The sequence below is a fragment of the Bufo bufo genome, chromosome 6 (genome assembly GCF_905171765.1).
Source record: "Bufo bufo chromosome 6, aBufBuf1.1, whole genome shotgun sequence".
Lineage (NCBI taxonomy): Eukaryota > Metazoa > Chordata > Amphibia > Anura > Bufonidae > Bufo > Bufo bufo.
The window spans coordinates 57,124,926-57,150,345 of record NC_053394.1 but is presented as its reverse complement, the minus strand read 5'-3'; the positions used below and the strand labels follow the sequence as shown (position 1 = coordinate 57,150,345).

Below are 25,420 nucleotides of genomic sequence, written 5' to 3'. Positions count from 1 at the left end.
CGGATTCAGGTCAGGTGATTGACTTGGCCATTGCATAAAATTCCACTTATTTCCCTTAAAAAACGATTTTTGTTGCTTTTGCAGTATGCTTTGGGTCATTGTCCATCTGCACTGTGAAGTGCCGTCCAATGAGTTCTGAAGCATTTGGCTGAATATGAGCAGATAATATTGCCTGAAACACTTCAGAATTCATCCTGCTGATTTTGTCAGCAGTCACATCATCAATAAATACAAGAGAACCAGTTCCATTGGCAGTCATACATGCCCACGCCATTGCCACTACCACCACCATGCTTCACTGATGAGGTGGTATGCTTAGGATTATGAGCAGTTCCTTCTCCATACTCTTCTCTTCCCATCACTCTGGTACAAGTTGATCTTGGTCTCATCTGTCCATAGGATGTTGTTCCAGAATTGTGAAGGCTTTTTTAGATGTCGTTTGGCAAACTCTAATCTGGCCTTCCTGTTTTTGAGGCTCACCAATGGTTTACATCTTGTGGTGAACCCCCTGTATTCACTCTGGTGAAGTCTTCTCTTGATTGTTGACTTTGACACACATACACCTACCTCCTGGAGAGTGTTCTTGATCTGGCCAACTGTTGTGAAGGGTGTTTTCTTCACCAGGGAAATAATTCTTCGGTCATCCACCACAGTTGTTTTCCGTGGTCTTCCGGGTCTTTTGGTGTTGCTGAGCTCACCGGTGCGTTCCTTCTTTTTAAGAATGTTCCAAACAGTTGTTTTGGCCGCGCCTAATGTTTTTGCTATCTCTCTGATGGGTTTGTTTTGTTTTTTCAGCCTAATGATGGCTTGCTTCACTGATAGTGACAGCTCTTTGGATCTCATCTTGAGAGTTGACAGCAACAGATTCCAAATAAAAATAGCACACTTGAAATGAACTCTGGACCTTTTATCTGCTCATTGTAAGTGGGATAATGAGGGAATAACACACACCTGGCCATGGAACAGCTGAGAAGCCAATTGTCCCATTACTTTTGGTCCCTTAATAAGTGGGAGGCACATATGCAAATTGTAATTCCTGCACCGTTCACCTGATTTGGATGTAAATTCCATCAAATTAAAGCTGACAGTCTGCAGTTAAAGCACATCTTGTTTGTTTCATTTCAAATCCATTGTGGTGGTGTATAGAGCCAAAAATGTTAGAATTGTGTTGATGTCCCAATATTTATGGACCTGACTGTATATCTTTCTTCCACAAGGAAGGGTGGGTATGGTGTCTACTTATACCTTACGTATTTTGAGGTGCTTTAAATTTTTTGGCAGTTCACAACATCTATTCTGGCAGTACAGTGCCATAAACCCAACAATAGAAAAATAGGCTTTCAAATTCTAGAATTCAAATTCTAAAGTGCACTCCAGTCTTGCTGTGAGCCCAAATAGGATGCAAAAAGCACATATTGAGTATCACTGAAAATTGCAGAAGTATATGAACATGTGGTAAACTGTGTTTTTTCAAGGCAACATGTTGAATGTAAAAAATAGGCCATACCATTCCATTCATTTGGTAGGTGGTAGGTAAAGAGTGGAGGGAGGAGGTCACATCATAGACATAAACAGGTCTTGCGCAGCACTGCTTTCTTACGTCCCCTCTTGTGTGTGTCTCATTTGTGTATGTCCCCCATCAATCACTCCTCTTGTCTAGAGTCCGAGAGATTATTCTTGCAGAGTTTCCAGTGACAGAGCCCAATGGAGAATTCTCTGGTTGCAAAGTTCAAGCCCAGCGCTGATGTGATGGAGTGATACCTGCTGCCAGTTCTCATAATACATGAAGTGGGTGGGCTGCAGAGGGTGAGTACGTGACCATACTGCTATCACTGCAGAGGGTCTTGCATGTCAGTGTACCAAGTAACAACTTATAGGGGTTGTCCAGTTTCCTATATCGATGACCTATCCAGGCACCCCCCCCCCCCCATCGATTAGCTCTAAGAAGAGAACGTAGCACTCCTGAGAACATTGCCTTCTCTTCACCGTTTACCTGCTCGCTGTCGACATCACAGCAGCGAGCAGGTGTAATTATAGCTCCTCTGTTCCATTCACTTCAAGCAAACTATCACCGCTCCTTTAGCGCTGCTATGCTGATGATGAGCAAGTAAACAGCTGATCAGCAGGGGTGTTGGGAGTCGGACCTCCGCCGATCTGATATTGATGACCTGTCCTGAGGATAGGCCATCAATATAGGAAACTGGACAGCCCCTTTAAGAACACATATCAGGATATACACAAACCTCACAGGGCAGCACCTGAAATCCAGGACATTTGGGAGGTATGGTGTTATGGAGATCTCTTCCCCAACTGCTATAAGCCGCTAAGGTGATATCCAGGGATTTATGTATAGATGTGCCCAATTTTTTACAGCATGATGATACAGAGCCTCCACTGTACCCTTATTTATATCGATTAAGGGCTCATGCACACAACCGTATGTATTTTGCGGTCCGCAAAAAACGTATCCGCAAAAAATATGTATGACGTCCGTGTGCATTCCGTATTTTGCAGAACGGAACAGCTGGCCCCTAATAGAACAGTCCTATCCTTGTCTGTAACACGGACAATAATAGGACATGTTCTATTTTTTGGCGGAACGGAAATACGGACATACAGAAATGGAATGTACACGGAGTAACTTCTGTTTTTTTTTTGGGGACCCATTGAAATGAATGGTTCCGCATACGGTCCGCAAAAAAAAATGGATCGAACACGGAAAGAAAATGCGTTCGTGTGCATGAACCCTAATAGTAGTAGTTGGGTCTGACAGTGTTCATAGTGTTGGTTGTGATGCACCCTTGCTACGGTATGTGTTTTGTGATGCCCCATCAAAAATATCAAACTACAAAGCCTTGGTTATAGTCTGTAACTATAGAGACACATACGTGTGCACAGGAGCCGTAGACACAAATTGCAGGAAATGTTAAATCAATACCTTATTTATTCATTTATTTTATTTTAGATGCATTATACCAATTTAAAAATAAGTTCTGAACAGTATACAGTATATTCCCTTTAAGAGGCAATAAACAGATGTGTCAAGCGTTAACGTGACACGCATCCTGGTAAATACACAGTTCAAGCAAATTTAAAATGACACTTAGGCTTCATGCAGACGGCCGTTGTGTGTTTTGCGGTCCGCAAACCGCGGATCCACAAAACACGAATGGCGTCCATGTGCGTTCCGCAATTTGCGGAACGGCACGGACAGCCTTTAATATAACTGCCTATTCTTGTCCGCAAAGCGCGGACAAGAATAGGACAGGTTACATTTTTTTTTGCGAACCACGGAACGGAGCAACGGATGCGGACAGCACACTGAGTGCTGTCCGCATCTTTTGCGGCCCCATTGAAGTGAATGCTCGGATGCGGACCAAAACAACGGCCGAGTGTATGAGGCCTTAGTGCAAGAAAAGCTTTGAAAAAGTCCATGTTCCATGCACTGTGCATTTGACGTGTTAAGTTTCAAGTTAATATTTGCTACGTCTGTGAGACAGTCACACTGTACCTTGCGTCTTGCACTGTTCCCTCTAAATCAGAACATTGTGCCTGTCTGATATACTGAATAATACGAAATTTTATATGATTAAGACAGACTCTTAGTATAATTGACAATTTAATAGAAAAAAATAAATAATAATCTAGACGGTGCAATATTGGCTAAATAGATATAAAACAGATATAAATAAATATAGATACATCATTACTATACTGCATCCCAAAATACAGTTGTATGAAATTATAATATGGATAATACAGTACATAATATGGAAATATCAGTGGGGTACCTTCAATAAAGGCAGACCAGTGCAGAGGTGGGCCACACTGATCTCCTCTTGTTCTTCCGTTAAGAGGTAAAAACACTGTATTTTCATGCAGCTGCCACTAGGGGGAGCTAAGCGCAAAGGCATTATTATATCTTCCATTGCACTTAACTTTGTCTGAACTCCTATGCACTGAGCTCCCCCTAGTGGTAGCTGCAGACAGACAGCTTTGTGATATGTGAAGTGAAGCTGGAGAATTTATTAGTGTATTTATGCCAGTTGTCTGGTGTAAATACATTGAGTGCCATATTTTCGAAGCACCTGTTCCGTTTTTCTCTGACACAGAAGTTGGACAAAGTGGGTGAGGCCAACGGCAACTTTTTTTATTACAATTTTTTAATGAAAATTTCTTTAGCTTAATAACAAATTACATGTAAATTTGTCAGAAATCTGGGACATTGTGCTTTCCTCCTTTCCTATTTCATCTACTAAACTAAGTTTTCAGCAAATGAAGTTGGGGGATTGGTGTCCTCAATGCTGAGAAACAGAGGCAGATAGTTGTCCAATATGCAATACCATCAGTGAGGTGTCCTATTGGCTCCAAATATATTCTGCAACAGGACAATGACCCCAAACATACAGCCAGTGTGAAGAAGAACAAGGAGTCCTGGAAGTGATGATATGGCCCCCACAGAGCCCTGATCTCAACATCGAGTCTGTCTAGGATTACATTAAGAGACAGAAGGATCCAAGTAAGCCTACATCCACAGAAGATCTGTTGTTAATTCTCCTAGATGTACTGTACAGGACAACCTCCCTGCTTAATTCCTCATTTCCTATTTCATTTGCTATACTAATCTGGGATTACATAAAGAGACAGAAGGATCTGAGCAAGCCTACATCCTACATCCACTGAAGATTCTCCTAGATATACTGTACAGAACAACCTCCCTGCTGAGTTTCTTCAAAAACTGTGTGCAAGTGTACCTAGAAGAACTGATGCTGTTTTGAAGGCAAAGGCCGGTCATACCAAATATCAATTTGTCTTTTTTTGTCTTGTTTTCTTTATTCACTTTGCATTTGTTAATTAATAAAAAAATAAACTATTAACACTTCTATTTTTGAAAGGATTGTTACTTAGCAGTATTTTTTCCATTCATTGTTCCCTAATTTTTCTGTCCAGTCTAATTTAAAGGGATTGTCTGGTGTGTCGCTAGGATATGTCACCAACGTCTGATCGCAAACCTTCCCCCACCAATGACTATAATAAAGTGGCTGCAGGGCTAGGAAATCAGTGGGAATGACAATAGATGGACCCAGCTGTTCAGACATCTGTGCCAGATTCTATGCATAAGTACATGTTTATTTTCGGAGATGTAACACAGACGTGTCGATTCAGAGGTGGTCTGCTAGATGGACCCCCACCATTAATTTCATGGGAGCACATTCAGTGGTTATCATTACTTCTATTGATTTAAATGATGAGATATGAAAATATGAGGAGAATTTATCTATGACTTTGCTTCAGGAAGTTGGAGTAAAAAAAAGTAGCAAATGTTTGCACAAACCAAATTTTCACTAAAATTTGAAACTCCTTGCCTTTTAAGGGGGGTCAGGTGCCAATAAGTTTCCTTCAGACGTATCATTGTAAAAGTGTGCCTCTTAAAAGGGTTTTCAGACCCGATCAGCAGTTTGGTAAGGCACCCGCAGTACTGTGAGTGCCGCAGCCTTCCCGCAGCTTTCCCTAAGCCATGTGATGTCACATTCATCGGACACATGGCCTAGGTGGAACTCAGTCCCATCTACATATTGCTTTCTCATGGAACATTGATTCACAGTCTCCAGACACAGCTGATCTCCTTAAGGAGAGGCAATGCCTCCCCTAAGATGGCATCCAGAGATAAGCTAAGTTCTCTAAATTTGGATTCGGCTGCTTTGATGAATTTTCCCCAAAAATTTGCTTTGAGATGAATTACTTCGTCAAGAGGCGCATTTTTTGTAAGTAGCGGGTGCAATGACAGGGAGCATCATTGTACCCCTCAGATGCCACGTTCATCGCTGATCGCGGCATCTGAGATCCATATTAAAGAATTTTAGTGTTTGCTAATTATAAATAAATCATTCTTACCTCTTATCTATCTGATCACGAAGAGGCTGCCGCGGCCATCTTGCTTGAAGATCCAGCATGAAATCTAACAAGGCGCGTGATGACGTCATACATCACTGTGCACAAGATTTCTTGTGGGATCTTCGCGCTCAAATGGATAAGGTAAGTATAATTTTATTTTTACCACCATTTCAGGGAAAATCGATTCGTTACCATGAAGCACGAGGAAATTTGGCTTTGCGGTGAATCTAATGTTTCCTGAAATTCTTATCGAAGTCCACTTCGTGAACTTCGATTCGCTCAACACTACTGGCATCGTCTATGATTTCTTGTCAATGTAATGTTACCTTGAAAAAAATAAAAGTAATGATTATTTCAGTGCTTCACCTCTTGATCCCAAATCTTTTTAGCCCAACTCATTGACGGGATTGATGTAGTCTAGTAGTTTTGAGATCTTTCATACAGTAACTATAAAGATAAGCAGCAAGTGACTGTTATGTTACCTGCTATTTACCTCCGGAGCTTATACAAATATATACAGTATATATACATGTACAGTACAGACCAAAAGTTTGGACACACCTTCTTATTCAAAGAGTTTTCTTTATTTTCATGACTATGAAGGCATCAAAACTATGAATTAACACATGTTGAATTATATACATAACAAACAAGTGTGAAACAACTGAAAATATGTCATATTCTAGGTTCTTCAAAGTAGCCACCTTTTGCTTTGATTACTGCTTTGCACACTCTTGGCATTCTCTTGATGAGCTTCAAGAGGTAGTCCCCTGAAATGGTCTTCCAACAGTCTTGAAAGAGTTCCCAGAGATGCTTAGCACTTGTTGGCCCTTTTGCCTTCACTCTGCGGTCCAGCTCACCCCAAACCATCTCGATTGGGTTCAGGTCCGGTGACTGTGGAGGCCAGGTCATCTGGCGCAGCAACCCATCACTCTCCTTCATGGTCAAATAGCCCTTACTTTCAAAGTTTTCCCAATTTTTCGGCTGACTGACTGACCTTCATTTCTTAAAGTAATGATGGCCACTCGTTTTTCTTTACTTAGCTGCTTTTTTCTTGCCATAATACAAATTCTAACAGTCTATTCAGTAGGACTATCAGCTGTGTATCCACCTGACTTCTCCTCAACGCAACTGATGGTCCCAACCCCATTTATAAGGCAAGAAATCCCACTTATTAAACCTGACAGGGCACACCTGTGAAGTGAAAACCATTTCAGGGGACTACCTCTTGAAGCTCATCAAGAGAATGCCAAGAGTGTGCAAAGCAGTAATCAAAGCAAAAGGTGGCTACTTTGAAGAACCTAGAATATGACATATTTTCAGTTGTTTCACACTTGTTATGTATATAATTCCACATGTGTTAATTCATAGTTTTGATGCCTTCAGTGTGAATCTACAATTTTCATAGTCATGAAAATAAAGAAAACTCTTTGAATGAGAAGGTGTGTCCAAACTTTTGGTCTGTACTGTATGTATATGTTTGTAACATATTTTTTGCCTATTGTTTTTTTGTCCCCATTCACACACTTGTAGGAAGCAGAAATATATGGTTCTAACTTTTTACGTATTGAATGGCTTATTCCATTCTGCAGGCAGAGGCAGCCCATTAAAGAAGTCCCATCTCAGAAAGCGATGGCATATTGGTAGTATATACCCTCACTTTCTGATTGGTGTGGTTCCGGCTGCTGGACCCCCTGGTGGTCTGGAGAATAAAGGGCCCACAGTTCTGGTTTACAACTACAGTCGCTTCTCAGTTTTACATGGCATATTGTGCACATAAGCATCCACAAGTGAATTAGGCTGGAGCTTCCCTGTGCAAGGAGCGCTGCCTATCAGAAAGTGATGCCATAGCTTAGAAAAGTGTGATCATTTGAGATAGGAAAATCCCTTTGTTCATGTGTCACCAATATAAATATTATTGCACTTATTTGCAAAACATTTCCCTAATTAACAGCAATAATTATAATTTCTTGCATTTATTTTACAAAAGAATATTACTATTCGAGTGTGTGGTTTTTTTTGGCTTTTAGAGGTACTTTTGTATATTCTGTAGCATAATTGTTTCAAAAATACAAATAATACACCCAGTAAAAAACATTAACTACAATAAAGCACAACGGAAAAGAAAGTCTAGAGTAGTTATCGATGTGATGTGGATTCTTAATCTGGAAGCAATACAAAATACATTGGATTCTCTTCATGAGTGACAAGAGAATGCGACCACCCCGCCTCTTCTCATTTTTACTGGTGTCTGTTTTGGTTCGACTGTTTTCCCGACTGGAAACCGCATTAATGGTCCCATTCATGTCAATGTCTTCTTCTTCAAGATCCTGTAGGTAAAATGGATACATCAAACATTATTAGTATTGTTACTACTATTATTAGTATTATTATTACTAGCAGTAGGAATAGTTGTAGTACTACTAATTAGTGATAAGCGGCAAGGGTCATATTAGAATTTGTGATATTTCACAAATATTTTGTAGAATAATCATCGAATATTCGCGAATTCGAATATTTGTTATATTCTACATTCTTTTCTTTTTACTCGAAAATCGGCAAGGTAATGATCGCGTAATATGCGAATATTACGCAATCAATACAGGTGTGGGTCAAAAACAAGTATATAGCACTATAGAATATAGTGCTATATATTGGTTTTTCGAATATTTTTTCCATCTGAACACATGATTCCTCCCTGCTTCTTGCTTGTGGGCCAATAAGTCATTGGCCCACAAGCAACTTAAGCAGGGAGGAATCATGACGTCAGATGGAAAAAAGAACAAATATTCTAAAAAAACCGAATATATAGCACTATATTCTAAATATTTGTGAATTCTCAAAGTGGCGATATTTGAGATAAAAATAAACTTTTCGAATATTCGCTCTCAACACTACTACTAATGTATGGACACCAAATACACCCATGTTCAATTTCTTACATTTACATTTTTAGGAATCTCTTAGTTCAATGACCTCGACAGCTACAATGATTTGTAGATTTTCGACAACATTTACCATGTTAAACCTATTTCCCACTGCCAGCAGTAGTTCTGGTAGGTTGTGCCGGAAGTTACCGGAATGTCTGCCAGCCCCATTGACTATAATGGGGTCTGGTGGAGATCTCGCCGCTACCATGCAAACATGCCAGGATTCAGCAGGCCAAAAAAACACTGCCAGGTTTTTGAGTTGATCTCAAATCTTATAGATGCTCCTAGTTAATAATATCTATCTTGGTGACAGATTCCCTTAAAACAATAGAGTCGTCCTATGGGTCCCATGGCTGCAAGGTGATGAATGGATGGTGTTCTTAGTTTGAGGCTCTGTTCTGGGGCATTCGTAAAATAGGCACCCATACAACAGTTTCCTAAAAGATCTCCTTTAGGATGGGCCTCCAAGAGCAACATGAGCTCCACTAACAATACCAGCAGTCGGGTAGACTAGGGCTTGTACAAATGTGTGCTGTGTGTCTTTATTTTTGCTCTTGGCTCAACCTATTCAAGATGTGTGGTGTGAGATGAAAAAACAACATATTTTGTGATACTGTATCACGAGATGTCTATCCTACATGTCTATGTGTAGCCACCTAGTGTTTGTAATGAGAATTGCAGGATGTTAAAGGGAACCCGTCCCCATGAAAATGCAAAAATAGCCACAGGTACCATGTTATCGAGCTGGAGGAGCTGAGCAGATTGCTATATAGTTTTATGGGAAAAGATTAAGTAAAACTGGTAATTAATACAAATTCCTGCTCATTCTGGGCTTTGAAGTCCAGGAGACGGTCCTATCAGTGACTGACAGCCGTCCCTCTTTGACTGTGTATACACAGATAGCTGTCAATCACTGATAGGACCGCCTCCTGGACTTCAAAGCCTTGAATGGGCAGAGATTTAAAAGTATAAATTACAGGTTTTACTGAACCTTTGCTCCATAAAATGCCTTTAGCTCAAACACTATGTTCAACGTGATAGGTTCCCTTTGCTTGCATGTTACGATGTTATATTGAATTTATTTTGTAAGAAATTGGAAGTCCATAACCAAATCTGATAAAAGAAAAGGGTGGACACATCTACATGCTAGCATTATTTTGATACTGTATGGAGATATTATTTAGATATTGTATGGGGGAATTATTTTGGTACATAAATTGCAGCATTCTTTCAAATATTATTTGGTATTCTAAAACAGTACTGCTTTGGAAGTTGTCTTTTGATGGATGAATTTTCCATGGATTAACGGCCAAAAAGTCGTCAGTGTCCAGGCTGCATCTGTTACGCCTTGTTTTCAATGGGAGGCAGTGCTGCCATTCATGCAGTTTAAAGCCGCAACCACCCCGAGAAAAGTCATGTTCTTTTTTGCCTCGGTGTCTGGACGGACGCCACTGGCAAATGTCCATTCGCAGTTTCACTCCATTCAATGGGGCTAAACTGAGAATGGGTCCAGAGCATCCGTTGCTCATGTTGCCGATCACCCAATGAATGGGTGAAAAGTTAATTCATTGGCCCTAGCCTGTTGCTCATGTCAGGGTGCCTGCCTGGGTGAAAATGGGGATATGTCCCGGTTCAGCTCTGAACCCGGACAACCCTTTTAAGGCATTTGGCTGATCCCATTGACTTCTCATAGGTTTATCGGTCTATTCACACCATCAAAAACAGAAAACCAGCAGAATGGAATGCAGTAGTGTGAACAGAGCCTAACGAACGATGTCTCATTTATAAGGATTTCATGTGGGCATCTACTTACACAAATGGTATTATTCCAGTACATTCTACATACATCCATTAGTTTAATGATATTAGCAATAAATATGAGAACTTTTTAATTGTCTGGTTATCAGATAACTGCATTTTTTATTACTGATTTACTGTATTTTTTTTTAACAAAAGTAATAACTGTAAAAAAAATATGTCCTTGCAAGAAGTTTTTACATTCTAGAGAAAGGAAAGGTCTCGATAAGGCAAAGAGATTTCAGTATGAAATATAAATAAGGAACATCTAAGGAATTAGACAATAAAGAACATCACACAGTCCGACGAGGCTGAGTACGGTGCCTGTCGTGGTTCGCACTGTGCAGTTACTTATTCGAGAGGCAGCAAATGAGCAATTATATTTAAAAGACTCCCGGTAAGATGTTGATCTTTACCCTTGCTCCGGATATATTAATTAAGCTTATATAACGCCTATTGCAAAGGAATGAAGCATAAAAGTAACAGAATGGTCAGCAGGGAGGAAACTTAGGGTACTTTCACACTAGTGTTATTCTTTTCCGGTATTAAAATCCGGTAAAGGGTCTTAATACCGGAGAAAAACACATCAGTTTTGTCCTAATGCATTCTAAAAGGAAAGCAATCTGTTCAGTATGCATCATGGTGTCTTGCGTTCCGTCCCTTGGACGGTATTTGACCGCTGCGGTATTTTTTCCGGACAAAATCTCAGAACAATACTGCTCTTGCTGGATCCGGCATTAATTTCCATAGAGATGTATTAATGTAGGATACCAAGTGTTCCAGAAATTGCCACATCGCCGGATCCGGTTTTCCAGTCTGCGCATGCGCCGGGATATAGGAGGAGCGGGTTTTCTCTTTTGATCTTTGAAAAAAATTAAAATACCAGATCCGTTACTCCGGATTATACTGGATGAGACGGATCCGGTATTTCACCGCATCCGTCTAACGGTTTTGGAAAAAACAGCTTTCCGTTTGTATACGGATTGCCGGATCCGGTAGGCAGTTCCGTTGCCGGAACTGCCTGCCGGATTCTAACAACGCTAGTGTGAAAGTACCCTTAGTTCTGTGTCAAAAAAGACCGCTCGATAGCAGATCGATGGCAAAAAAATTCTGCCAGTTCCCGTTCCGGCAGCATTCCGTTTTGTGACCAGACACAAAAACTGAAAAAAACTGAAAACAATGTAAGTCAATGGTGACGGATCCCGATTTTTTTGGAGCCTAAAAAAAACGGATCCGTCACCCATTGACTTTCCGTTTTTTTGTTTTGTTTTGATTTCACACAACTGCATCCTAATAGAGCGGATGCATCCTGATGTGCAAAATCAAAATGGATCCGTTTAATTCCAGTAGTGAGATCCTCTGCCGGATCTCAATACCGGAATTAACAATGCAAGTGTGAAAGTAGCCTTATCTGCTCCCTACCGCTCCGTTCCGGATGCTTTGGTCCCTGCTTCTCAATTTCTGGAATGGACCGTAATCTCATGTGCTACTGTTGCCAGTGTCTGGCCGTGATGGTGACATGTTCCCCAAGACAGAACCGGAGGCAGAACTGAGCAGCGTGGAGAAGATAAGTATGCTTTTGTTCCCACATCCAGTGGGAGGGGAACGCCCAAAAGCTCTTTCAAAAAGATCCAGTCACCTTTCTCGACATGCCTGTAAATACTTGTATTCCCCATTATTTTATAGTTCTGGAGAATATTTTCTTAAAACTGTGCATTGTGTTGTTCCTTTTTTATTCATCCTAGAAATGTATGACTAAATTGACAACTGGGTGTTACCATTTGGAGTGGGTCCCCAAATAGTCTGCCACTGTCCAGTCATTATGGACCCACCTATCTAACGAAAGGTATCATTTATAAATTTTTATGAGTTTTAATGAATTATTTCCCATAAAACTATATATAAATTTGCTCAGCTCCTCCTGCTCTATAACCTGCTGCCTGCAGATTGCACTGCATTTTCATGGTGACAGGTTCCCTTTAAAGCCCTGACTTTTAAGTCATGAACAGTTCGCTTACTAATTGTAATAAAAGTGTACCGAGGTTCCAAAACACCCTTAATTGCACTTCACACTGATGAACAGATGGGATTTTATTCTGCCTATCAATCTATCCAGGGACTGTGCCTATAAGAAATTAGCGGGGCATGAGAGCTGCAAGAGCCAAAGCTTTAGTGGGGAGTGTGCTGGGTGTACTTGACGCTGGACTAAGATTTAGCTGAAATGTCACATGTCCTCAAGCTCTGCTATACTGCTTCTGTAGTTTCCAGGCAATGTAAAGAGCTACAGGTTGTGGACCACCACTCTAGAGTAAATTGAGGTGCAGAGTGGGGGGTCTCCAACCCAGTGGCATAACTAGAGTGTTATGGGCCCCAGGGCAAACTTTGGATAGGGAGTTCCCCTCCCCCACGTTATGACCGGTTGCACCCTCTGTGACCGCGATTGTTACACCCCTGGTCCCTCATCCTGCAATAATGCCCCCTGTAATGTCCCCCACTGCCCCCAGTAGTGTCCCCCACTGCCCCTAGTAGTGTCCCCCACTTCCCCGGTAATGTCCTCCCTTCCCCTAGTAATGTCCCCCACTGCCCCCAGTAGTGCCCCCCGTAGTGTCCCCCACTGCCCCCTAGAAGTGTCCCCCACAGCCTCTAGTAGTTCCCCCCACAGCCCCTAGTAGTTCCCCTCACAGCCCCTAGTAGTGTCCCCCACTGCCCCCATGAAGTGTCCCCCACAGCCCCTAGTAGTGTCTCCCACTGCCCCCAGTAGTGCCCCCCTCTGCCCCCAGTAATGCCCCCCACAGCCCCCAGTAGTGTCCCCCACTGCCCCCAGTAGTGTCCCCCACTGCCCCCAGTAGTGCCCCCCACTGCCCCCAGTAGTGCCCCCCACTGCCCTAGTAGTGGCCCCACAGCCCCTAGTAGTGTCCCCTACTTCCCCCAGTAGTGCCCCCCACTGTGCCCAGTAGTGCCCCCCACAGCCCTCAGTATTCACTCACATGTAACCCAGTGCCCAGTATTGTCACTGTACTTCATGCCGAGCCCCATCAGAGCACTCAGTTCACCTGCATCATGCACTCCATGCCTCAAGCATCAGGCCCCAGCGCTGCCATAATTAGTCACAAATTAAGCAGGTGGGCGTGACCCAACTAACATCAGTTAGGCTCCGCCCACCTGCTTAATTTGACACTAGTTTTAGTAGGGCAGCGCCAGGGCATGATGCTGGAGGCCTGGAGTACATGATGCAGTGAACTGAGTGCACTGACGGGGCCCGGCAGGAAATACAGTGCCAATGCCGGGCTCCGTTACATCCTCCCCCCGATCGTTACGCCCCTGCTCCAACCTGGAGCATGGGGGGACAGTCAATGGTTTCTAACCAGCTGGAGAACTACAGATTAGAGACTACAGGTGTAAAGTAAGTAGGTGTGAACAAGGCCCTACTGTCATACTGGTTTAAAGAGAGAAAAGACAGAAGCACAGGAATGGACGTATGTCTTAGAGTTTGTGTACTGAGTACTTACCTTTATGATGTTCTTTTGGTCCAGTCGATGAAGGGTGCAAAAGTGTGCGATTGCATATTCCAGAAGGGCTCCAAATATAAAACTGAAGCAAATGCCAAGGTAGACATCTATTGCCTTTATAAAGCAGTTTGCATTGGGCAGAGAGGTCCTGGCGCCCATCATAAGTGTTGTCATGGTAAGGACTGTTGTGACACCTGCAAAAATTCATCATAGCAGAGACATAACATTATGTATGGTTGCATTTGGGTATGAAAGGTGCAAAGTAGAAATGAGCAAAGTACAACACAATCTACAATCACAAGAAGTGCACAAACCATCCGTGTAAACCTTAATGGAGCTGTTGTGCACTCCTTAGCCTTGAAAAGTCGTGGAATTATAGAAATCACAGGATCAATAGACATGTTCATAATATGCAAATGTATAAAAATGGAAACAAAGGGGGTCATTTATTAAGATCGGCGTTTTAGACGCCGGTCTTAATAAAGCCCCAGCACTGGCGGAGGATTGCCGAAGTTATGAGGAGGCGCAGGCCTCTTCATAACTTTGGCACATCCAGCTCCAGTTCTAAATGTAACATAACTTCCTTGCATTTTCTACGCCTAAGGCCTCATGCACACGGCCGTTGTTTTGGTCCGCATCCGAGCTGCCGTTTTGGCGACTCGGATGCAGACCCATTCACTTCAATGGGGCCCCAAAAGATGCGGACAGCACATGGAGTGCCGTTGCTCCGTTCCTTGGGCCCGCAAAAAAAAAATGCAACATGTCCTATTCTTGTCCGCGCCTTGCGAACAAGAATAGGCAGTTATTTGTAAAGGCTGTCCGTGCTGTTCCGCAAATTGCGGAACGCGCACGGACGCCATCCGTGTTTTACAGATCCGTGATTTGCGGACCACAAAACACACCACGGTCGTGTGCATGCGGCCTAAAATAGGTGTAGAAAATTATGAATGAGACGAACCTGCCATGAGCGGGGAGAAGTAGCAGATATATATAGGAAGTATTTCATGTAACATAGGCGTATTTCAGGTTAATAAATGACCCCCAAAATATTTTAAACATCTTGATTTATTCATTATCGAGTACTTTCAGGATCACAGACTAAGGGTCCATTCACACGTCCGCAAAATGGGTCCGCATCCGTTCTGCAATTTTGCGGATTGGGTGCAGATCCATTCATTTTCAATGGGGCCGGAATGTGCTGTCTGCATCGGCATTTTCGGATCCGCACTTCCTTATCCGTGCTTCCGTTTCCGCCCAAAAAATAGAACATGTCCTATTCTTGTCCGCAATTGCGTACAAGATTAAGCATTTTCTATTATAGTGCCGGCGATGTGCTGTCCGCAAATTGCGGAATGCACATTGCCAGTGTCCGTGTTTTGCGGATCCGCAGAACACTTACGGACGTGTAAATGGACCCTTTGATTCAGGATGGGCGCCTGCAGGGTCACCCTGGACCTCCCTCTGTCAGCACTCCGTCATTCACTTCTTCTAAGGTCATGGAATCATTAGAAGACAAGAAGGCTCTTATTAAAGGGAAATGGACAATGCGTACAAACAATGGGGTTATGATAGAAAATATTACATAAAATACACAGACGTATAAATACAGTGCAAAATAACAGTATGGAAGATAAAAGGGATAGAAAGACGTTATGCAACGGTTAAGTCCAGTTGCCTGGGGAAGCAGAAATATCAATCTGTTCATCAAGCTAGTGATCCCCAAAGAAATTACTGTTCGCTATCCTCCATTTGGGCCTTTTAATTAGTATGAATTAAATGTTTTATCGAGATACCGATTTGTAAATTAGTCTGTGATCCCCTTGGTATAAGTCTTGTATAATTAGCATTGACCATAGACACCTGGTCGTGTGATATTTTTTTGGTCTTCAGATCTTAGGGGTTATTGGCAGGCTTTTTGACCACTGGTGTGGATAAAAATCAGTGGCTTTCCGATGCACTAGAAGTCTTCTCAGAAAAGACTTTGGTCCAAATGAGATATATTCCTTCATTCAAAGCAGCATTCAAATAACCCACCAAAATCTATAAAGAACAAATAACTTTGTGGTGGGAGGTCCAGTCTTTAGAAAATGATATAAAACATCAGTTAGTTCCCAGAGGCCTGAGGATAACTCTAACTCCGGCAAGGAGATGCAGAAACGCGGCATTGACGAGTAAATGGGAATGGGAAGACAAGGCAACTAAGAGCTCCTTGCACTTTATTCTTTTATTATTGGAGGAGAAAAATAATCTGGGCACTCTGGGAACTAAATTGAAGGAGCAGATTGAGTTAACCCAGACCTTTAAACAAGAATCTGATTTTTCAAATAAGGAACTGCAACTTAAAAACACTTTAGATAAATTTCAGTTCCACTTAAAGGAACGGAGACGTCATCAATTCAATATGAACCTCCAAGATTTTAAAGACAATTGTGTCTATACCACTATTGATCGGGGCACATCTTACACTAAAACACACGAGTCAGAGATTACATCAAGTGACACTGAGGCCTCAGAGAGTGACAAGGAGGAGGAACAGAGTAATCGAGGGAGGGGGAGAACACGTCAGAGAGGCAGAGGCAAACGGGGGGGCGTGATACGAGTAGCCAGTATAATTTTTTAGAACCAGGTGGACCCTATCAACTGTGGAACCGCAACCCACAAAAAACAAACATTCACATACCCCAACACACCTCAAGACAACAAAGTCAAATAGTCAACCTCTCCAACAAACATCTACAACCATTTGAAATGGGGATCCTCAATAGAGGCCTCTCCTTTGTCCCTACCTCCAGCTTCAATCTATTCAATTAGATCAAAGATATGAATCTTTTTGTAAAAAAAACTAAGATGGCACAAATACTTTTCCTTAAAAGCTAAACGAGAAAGTAAAGAATTGGGCATCTCACCTGAGGTTTTACAAGATGTCCAGTTACTGTACAACTTAAGTGAGAGTAGGCCCCAAAAGGGCAAAAGCCCTTTTACCGCCCTGAAGAATAAAAGTGTTAAGATGCCGCCCCTGAGTGACCCTACTTGTATAGATGTTTTTGTTACGCAGGTCTCTTAAGATCTAGAAGACCTGACAATAAGGAGGCCCAACTTCAATTGTACTAAATCTGAATTCAAAGCCCTTCAGAGTCTATAAAAAGATCAAGGAATAAAAATTAAGCCCTCCGATAAGGGGGCAATATTTTTATTATGGAGTCCTCAAAATGTGTTTGGACTTGTTGACTGATAGAAACACATATGAGAAACTCGTATGTGATCCCACTTCAGTTTATCAGAAAAAACTATATGAGATCTTATGCACAGCCAAATCAGAGGAACTAATATCGGAAGAGGAGTTTGAGTTTATGTATAAAAAACAACGCACTGTGGCGACGTTTTACAGCCTGCCAAAAATCCACAAGGGGACAAGTCCTTTAAAGGACGCTCTATTGTATCAGGCATAAATAGTTTAAGCCCAAATGTGGGTATTTATGTTGATCACATCTTAGCACCATTTGTAAAAACTTTACCTTCATACCGTATGTTAGAGACATTAGTGACCTCCTTGGACGTCTTGAAGGGGTGTCGATGGAGGAGGGTATGGCACTTGCATCCATTGATGTAGAGGCACTATACTCCTCCATCCCCCATCGCCTGGTATTGAAGGCTGTTGAATTTTTTCTTGCTATGAGGGGTTGTCAATATCAAGCCCATAACAGATTGGTGTTACAGTTACTGGAATTTACTTTGACATCCAACTACTTTGTGTTTGGTGGTTCCTTCTACCACCAGCTCAGGGGCATGGCGATAGGGAGTTCATGTGCATCAAAAAGGTGATTGCAGAGACACCCCAAGTCACCTACCGTAGAGGGTGCAGCCTACATGACCGTCTGGTGCATAGTCACTTCAGCGAGGCACCGGCAGGCGCAGGGACTTGGCTCTAGCGCACAGTAGGGTGCTTTCGCTGCAGTGGCTGTGTAGCTTGCACATTTATCGCCCAGGGGCGTTTTTTTTTACGAGTAGGATCACGAGTAAAAAGTATACCATCCGACACTTTATAAATTGTCGAACTAAAAGCATCATTTACAGGGCGACTTGTGTGTGCGGTTTGGAATACATAGGAAAAACCACCCGGGAGTTCCGTAGGCGAGTGGCAGAGCATCTGGGGGATTTGAGACATCAGAGAGATACCCCTTTGGCCAAACACATTCTGATGGAACATGGTGGAGCTTACTCGAACTTGAGGTTTATGGGGATTGAGATGGTCCCTCCATTGAAGAGGGGAGGAGACTGGGATAAGAGAGTACTTCAAAGAGAAACATGGTGGATCTTTGAACTTAAAACACTACATCCAAAGGGTCTAAATGAACAAAGGTTATTTGGCTGCTATATACAGTCAGGTCCATAAATATTGGGACATCAAAACAATTGTAACATTTTTGGCTCTATACACCACCACAATGGATTTGAAATGAAACGAACAAGATGTGCTTTAACTGCAGACTGTCAGCTTTAATTTGAGGGTATTTGTATCCAAATCAGGTGAACGGTGTAGGAATTACAACAGTTTGCATATGTGCCTCCCACTTGTTAAGGAACCAAAAGTAATGGGGCAATTGGCTTCTCAGCTGTTCCATGGCCAGGTGTGTGTTATTCCCTCATTATCCCAATTACAATGAGCAGATAAAAGGTCCAAAGTTCATTTCAAGTGTGCTATTTGCATTTGGAATCTGTTGCTGTCAACTCTCAAGATGAGATCCAAAGAGCTGTCACTATCAGTGAAGCAAGCCATCATTAGGCTGAAAAAACAAAACAAACCCATCAGAGAGATAGCAAAAACATTAGGTGTGGCCAAAACAACTGTTTGGAACATTCTTAAAAAGAAGGAACGCACCGGTGAGCTAAGCAACACCAAAAGACCCGGAAGACCACGGAAAACAACTGTGGTGGATGAGTGAAGAATTCTTTCCCTGGTGAAGAAAACACCTTCCACAACAGTTGGCCAGTTCAAGAACTCTCTCCAGGAGGTAGGTGTATCGGTGTCAAAGTCAACAATCAAGAGAAGACTTCACCAGAGTGAATATCGAGGGTTCACCACAAGATGTAAACCATTGGTGAGCCTCAAAAACAGGAAGGCCAGATTAGAGTTTGCCAAACAACATCTAAAAAAGCCTTCACAGTTCTGGAACAACATCCTATGGACAGATGAGACCAAGATCAACTTGTACCAGAGTGATGGGAAGAGAAGTGTATGGAGAAGGAAAGGAACTGCTCATGATCCTAAGCATACCACCTCATCAGTGAAGCATGGTGGTGGTAGTGTCATGGCATGGGGATTTATGGCTGCCAATGGAACTGGTTCTCTTGTATTTATTGATGATGTGACTGCTGACAAAAGCAGCAGGATGAATTCTGAAGTGTTTCAGGCAATATTATCTGCTCATATTCAGCCAAATGCTTTAGAACTCATCGGACGGCACTTCACAGTGCAGATGGACAATGACCCAAAGCATACTGCAAAAGCAACCAAATAGTTTTTTAAGGGAAAGAAGCAGAATGTTATGCAATGGCCAAGTCAATCACCGGACCTGAATCCGATTGAGCATGTATTTCACTTGCTGAAGACAAAACTGAAGGGAAAATGCCCCAAGAACAAGCAGGAACTGAACACAGTTGCAGTAGAGGCCTGGCAGAGCATCACCAGGGATGAAAGCCAGCGTCTGGTGATGTCTATGCGTTCCAGACTTCAGGCTGTAATTGACTGCAAAGGATTTGCAACCAAGTATTAAAAAGTGAAAGTTTGATTTTTATTCTGTTCCATTACTTTTGGTCCCTTAACAAGTGGGAGGCACATATGCAAACTGTTGTAATTCCTACACCGTTCACCTGATTTGGATGTAAATACCCTCAAATTAAAGCTGACAGTCTGCAGTTAAAGCACATCTTGTTCGTTTCATTTCAAATCCATTGTGGTGGTGTATAGAGCCAAAAATTTTAGAATTGTGTTGATGTCCCAATATTTATGGACCTGACTGTATGTTGTTGTATACGATTGTAAGCTCTAAGTATCAGGTTGCACATGTAAATTTCTTTACAGGGTCAGCTTATACAGAATACATGTGATCCAAGGTGGTATCCAATTGCCACATCTGGGGTCAGGAAGTAATTCCCCCTCCTGTGTGTTAGAATTCTCGGGTGTGTACTTCACCCTCCTTTGTACTATTGGGTCCGGTGGTTCTCATCTCAGCACAACAAGGCCATTCTCCCCAGCAAATTCTGTGGTCTCCACCAGGCGCTAAGCTGAGAGTCACTGTGATCATTAATTGTAGGAAGTGTCAGAAATAATTATATAAGCTGTAACAATGTATAGCTTATATAAAGGTAAAAAACTAACAGGTAAAGCACTAGAGGTGAACATAATAGCTAGAGGGTATGTACTGTATCTTCTTTCTTCAAAATTGCATGTATAAATAATTAAATAGGTGTAGCCTGCAAATCAGATATAACTCTGCCACTGTGGTCTCATAATGTTAACTCCTGCCCCAAATGAAATTGCAAGATTATCTCTAACATTTTGTGCTCATTTCTGCACATGCTACTGGGATAAAACAAGTAAAAAGAAAAATATTGCCCCAATGCAAAATTAGAAAGGGGGTTTGATCAACAATGGTCAATATCAGAAAGCATACTGAAAACCATTGAATTTTGTTTGTTTATATAAAGACTGATGTGATACTATATGTTTACCAAAATAAAACCGTACAGTAAAGCTACATTAACACGATCGTATGAATGAGTCTGCATCCGCTCCGCAAAATTTCAATGGGGTCGCAAAAGATGTGGACAGCACACGGTGTGCTGTCCGCATCCGTAGTTCCGTTCTGCGGCCCTCCAAAAAATATAGAGTATATACTATTCTTGTTTTGTAGACATCAATAGGCATTTTCTATGACAGCGGCGGCCATGTACAGTCCGCAAATTGCGGAACGCACAGAAGCCGGTATACATGTTTTGCAGATCCACAATTTGCGGATCTTCAACACAATACTGTCATGTGAATGTAGCCTTAGGCTACTTTCACATCTGCATTTTTGCTGGATCCGTCAGGGGATAATCAAAAACGCATCCGGTCAATAATACAACCGTTTGCATCTGTTCAGAACAGATCCGGTTGTATTATGTCCAAAATTAACAAGACGAATCCGGCACTAAACCATTGTAAGTCAATAGGTGCAGGATCAGGTTTTTTTCGTGTCCGAAAAAACGGATCCGGCACCATTGACTTACATTGTGTTTCATGCCAGATTAATCTTGATCAGTATCCCATGTAGCATCCGTATCCATTTAGGAGCAGGAGAACGGAAAGGACGGATTCGGCACATAACTGAGCCAAACGGAGCCCTTAGGACCCCATAGACTATAATGGGGCCCGTTAGGTTTCTGCTCAGAAGATGATTTTGGAGCGGAGACAAAAGTAGTGCAGGCAGGACATTTGTCTCCGCTTCAAAATCATGTTCTGAGCGGTAACATAACGGACCCCATTATAGTCTATGGGGTCCTAAGGACTCTGTTTGGCTCAGTTATCTGCCTTCTCCGTCCTTTCCCTTCTCCTGCTCCTAAACGGAGAACGGAAAGGCTGAGCAGTGATGTGAACAAAGCCTAAGGGATGAAGCTCTGTTTCTTTGTTGCAGTTATCTGTATGACCATCCCAAAGGACCATACCATAAATTGCTGGTTGCCTGAAGCTGCCACTAGGTGGAGCCAACTGCATAAAGTTCTTATTCAAATGCATATACAGATGGCTGCTATGCTCCCCCTATTGGTAGCTGCAGGCAGTCAGAACTGTAACTGTGTAAAGTTACATCTTAAAAGGAAATAGAACAGAATTTTGTATGGATGATCACTGTAGCAATCTGTAACTTGACACATACATTACTGTGTTAAATACACGGTTGCAGCAAACCTTAACTTGACATTTAACACAATAAAAGCCATTGAAAGTGAAGGTAATGTGCTTATTGTGTCAAGTTGTGCCAAGTTAATGACTTCATCTGTACGTAAGTATTTCTCTCACTACTGCCCTGAGTATGAATAAAATGTTTACTTACCTATACAAATTCTGGCTGGTACTGAAGACTGACTGATCCAAAAGGAGACCCAGGAGAGCACAACTAAAAGAATAGATGGTACATAGGTCTCCAGAATAAAGTATAAGATATTTCTCTTGAGATCAAAATGGAAAACCAGCTTTGGATATCTTCCTGTATAAAACAGATGAATATGCGTTAACACAGTAGCTACTGTTTTGAATAAACCTGATTGAAAGGCTTCTAAATTGGTTATGATGATCAGACAGGAATACATATTATATTGCCATAAATTATTAACTATAAGTTAAGGTCGAGATAATTATGTTTTTGGGTGACTATTATATATTTTTTGTTTTCCCACTAAGAACCAATATAGCTGCACTTCCTGTTGGATTCAATTTATTTCCATGATATACAGTATGATACCATTTACTGTATTTGGATACAGTATAGAATATTTATCAAGACATGGAAAGCACTCTACACAACAGGGTAAATACACAAAACCATTTACAGTATTTGGACCCTGAATCCACAGTTTATCTGAATGCTGTGCGCATCTTCTATCCAGGGGCGGACTGGCCATAGACCTAGAGGGAAATATCCCCATGGGCCGATGCCCCGGGAGCAACCCAAGCTGCTGGCCAGGTGCATAATGATCTAATGCTCTCATCATTAAAGAATGTAGGATTGTAGGATTGCAGGTGCCTCCTGAATAGGACATTGATACAGTTGAACACTGCGGCAAGAGCAGCAGTATTTTTGTGCTCCATTGTGGTATTTGGTTCTGCAGGGGCAGTATTTTGTACTGCATTATGGGGTTGCTGGCCCTGCCAACTTATGTTGTCCTTTCTGTTGTTTTGGCCCTGATTACTTGTGCTGTCCCACATTGTGTCATTTAGACCCACCTACAACATGGGGCCACTTTATTTTATTTTAATTTTTTTTATTTTCCAGTCTGCCCCTTTCTACTGTTTAAACAACATTTATCTGCATCCTGAATCCACTGTGTATCTGAATGCTGCCTGAAATCATCTTCTATCTAAACAACACCATTTATCTGGACCCTGAATCCACTGTGTATCTGAATGCTGCCTGTAATCATCTTCTATCTAAACAACACCATTTATCTGGACCCTGAATCCACTGTGTATCTGATTGCTGCCTGTAATTATCTTCTATCTATACTACACCATTTTTTTGGACCCTGAATCCACTGTTTATCTGAATGCTGCCTGCAATCATCTACTATCTATATAACACTATTTATTTGGACCATGTACCCACTGTTTATCTAAATTCAGCCTGTAATCATCTACTATCTATACTACACCATTTATCTGGTCTCTGAATCCACTGTTTATATGAATGCTGCCTGCAATCATCTACTATCTATATAAAACCATTTATTTGGACCATGTACCCACTGTTTATCTAAATTCAGCCTGTAATCATCTACTATCTATACTACACCATTTATCTGGACTCTGAATCCACTGTTTATATGAATGCTGCCTGTAAGCACCTTCTATCTATATAACACCATTTATCTGGACCCTAAATCCAATGTTTAGCTGAATTCAGCCTGTAAGCATCTTCTATCTATTGAGCACCATTTATTTGGACCCTGTACCCACCGTTTATCTGAATGCTGCCTGTAAGCATCTTCTATCAGTACAACAACATTTATCTGATCCTTAATCCACTATTTATCCTAATGCTGCCTGTAATCATTTCCCATCTACAGTCATGTGAAAAAATTAGGACACCCTTTGAAAGCATGTGGTTTTTTGTAACATTTTTAATAAATGGTTATTTCATCTCCGTTTCAACAATACAGAGAGATTAAAGTAATCCAACTAAACAAAGAAAACTGAAGAAAAGTCTTTTCAAGATCTTCTGTAAATGTCATTCTACAAAAATGCCTATTCTAACTGAGGAAAAAGATAGGACACCCTCACATGTATTCCCTCTTAAATTGGCTCAGATCTCACACCAGGTGCACATAATTAGTAGATCGTTACTCTGCATGTTGAATGAGGCTTGCCCTATTTAAACCTCAGACATTTAGTTTGGTGTGCTCCTGACTGTTGAAGTGAGAGTGAGCACCATGGTGAGAGCAAAAGAGCTGTCAGAGGACTTCAGAAAAAAGATTGTAGCAGCCTATGAGTCTGGGAAGGGATTTAAAAAGATCTCAAAAGATTTTGAAATCAGCCATTCCACTGTCCGGAAGATAGTCTACAAGTGGAGGGCTTTCAAAACAACTGCCAACATGCCCAGGACTTGCCCCAGAACTTGCCCCAGCAAGTTCACCCCAAGAGCAGACCGCAAGATGCTAAAAGAGGTCTCCAAAAACCCTAAAGTGTCATCTCGAGAACTACAGCAGGCTCTGGCTACTGTTGATGTAGAAGTACATGCCTCTACAATCAGAAAGAGACTGTACAAGTTTAACTTGCATGGGAGGTGTGCAAGGAGGAAACCTTTGCTTTCCAAGAGAAACATCGAGGCCAGACTGACATTTGCCAGAGATAAAGTTGACAAAGACCAGGACTTCTGGAATAATGTTCTTTGGACAGATGAGTCCAAAATTGAATTATTTGGACACAACAGCAGAGGACATGTTTGGCGTAAACCAAACACAGCATTCCAAGAAAAGAACCTCATACCAACTGTGAAGCATGGAGGTGGAAGTGTCATGGTTTGGGGCTGCTTTGCTGCAGCAGGACCTGGTCAGCTCACCATCATAGAATCCACGATGAATTCTACTGTGTATCAGAAGGTGCTTGAAGAACATGTGAGACCATCAGTTAGAAAATTAAAGCTGAAGCGGAACTGGACCATGCAACATGACAATGACCCAAAACATACTAGTAAATCAACCAAAGATTGGCTGAAAAAGAAGAAATGGAGAGTCCTGGAATGGCCAAGTCAAAGTCCAGATTTGAATCCCATTGAGATGCTGTGGGGTGACTTGAAAAGGGCTGTACGTGCAAGAAACCCCTCAAACATCTCACAGCTGAAAAAGTTCTGCATTGAGGAGTGGGGTAAAATTTCCTCAGACCGATGTCGAAGACTGGTAGATGGCTACAAGAACCGTCTCACTGCAGTTATTTCAGCCAAAGGAGGTAACACTCGCTATTAGGGGCAAGGGTGTCCTATCTTTTTCCTCAGTTAGAATAGGCATTTTTGTAGAATGACATTTACAGAAGATCTT

The 25,420-nt window shown here is 41.8% G+C and overlaps 1 protein-coding gene across 1 annotated transcript in view; it reads right to left on the bottom strand.

The window, feature by feature from the left end:
* Positions 1-7,381: 7,381 nt before the first annotated feature.
* Positions 7,382-25,420, bottom strand: part of LOC121003181 (gamma-aminobutyric acid type A receptor subunit pi) — a 116,724-nt gene continuing 98,685 nt past the window's right edge. The window contains exons 8-10 of the mRNA XM_040434820.1: positions 22,225-22,377; positions 14,132-14,325; positions 7,382-8,225 (exon numbers count right to left, since the gene is read on the bottom strand). Of these exons, the coding sequence (XP_040290754.1) occupies positions 7,959-8,225; positions 14,132-14,325; positions 22,225-22,377 (614 nt within the window). The 3' untranslated portion in view covers positions 7,382-7,958. The remainder of the gene's footprint in view (positions 8,226-14,131; positions 14,326-22,224; positions 22,378-25,420) is intronic.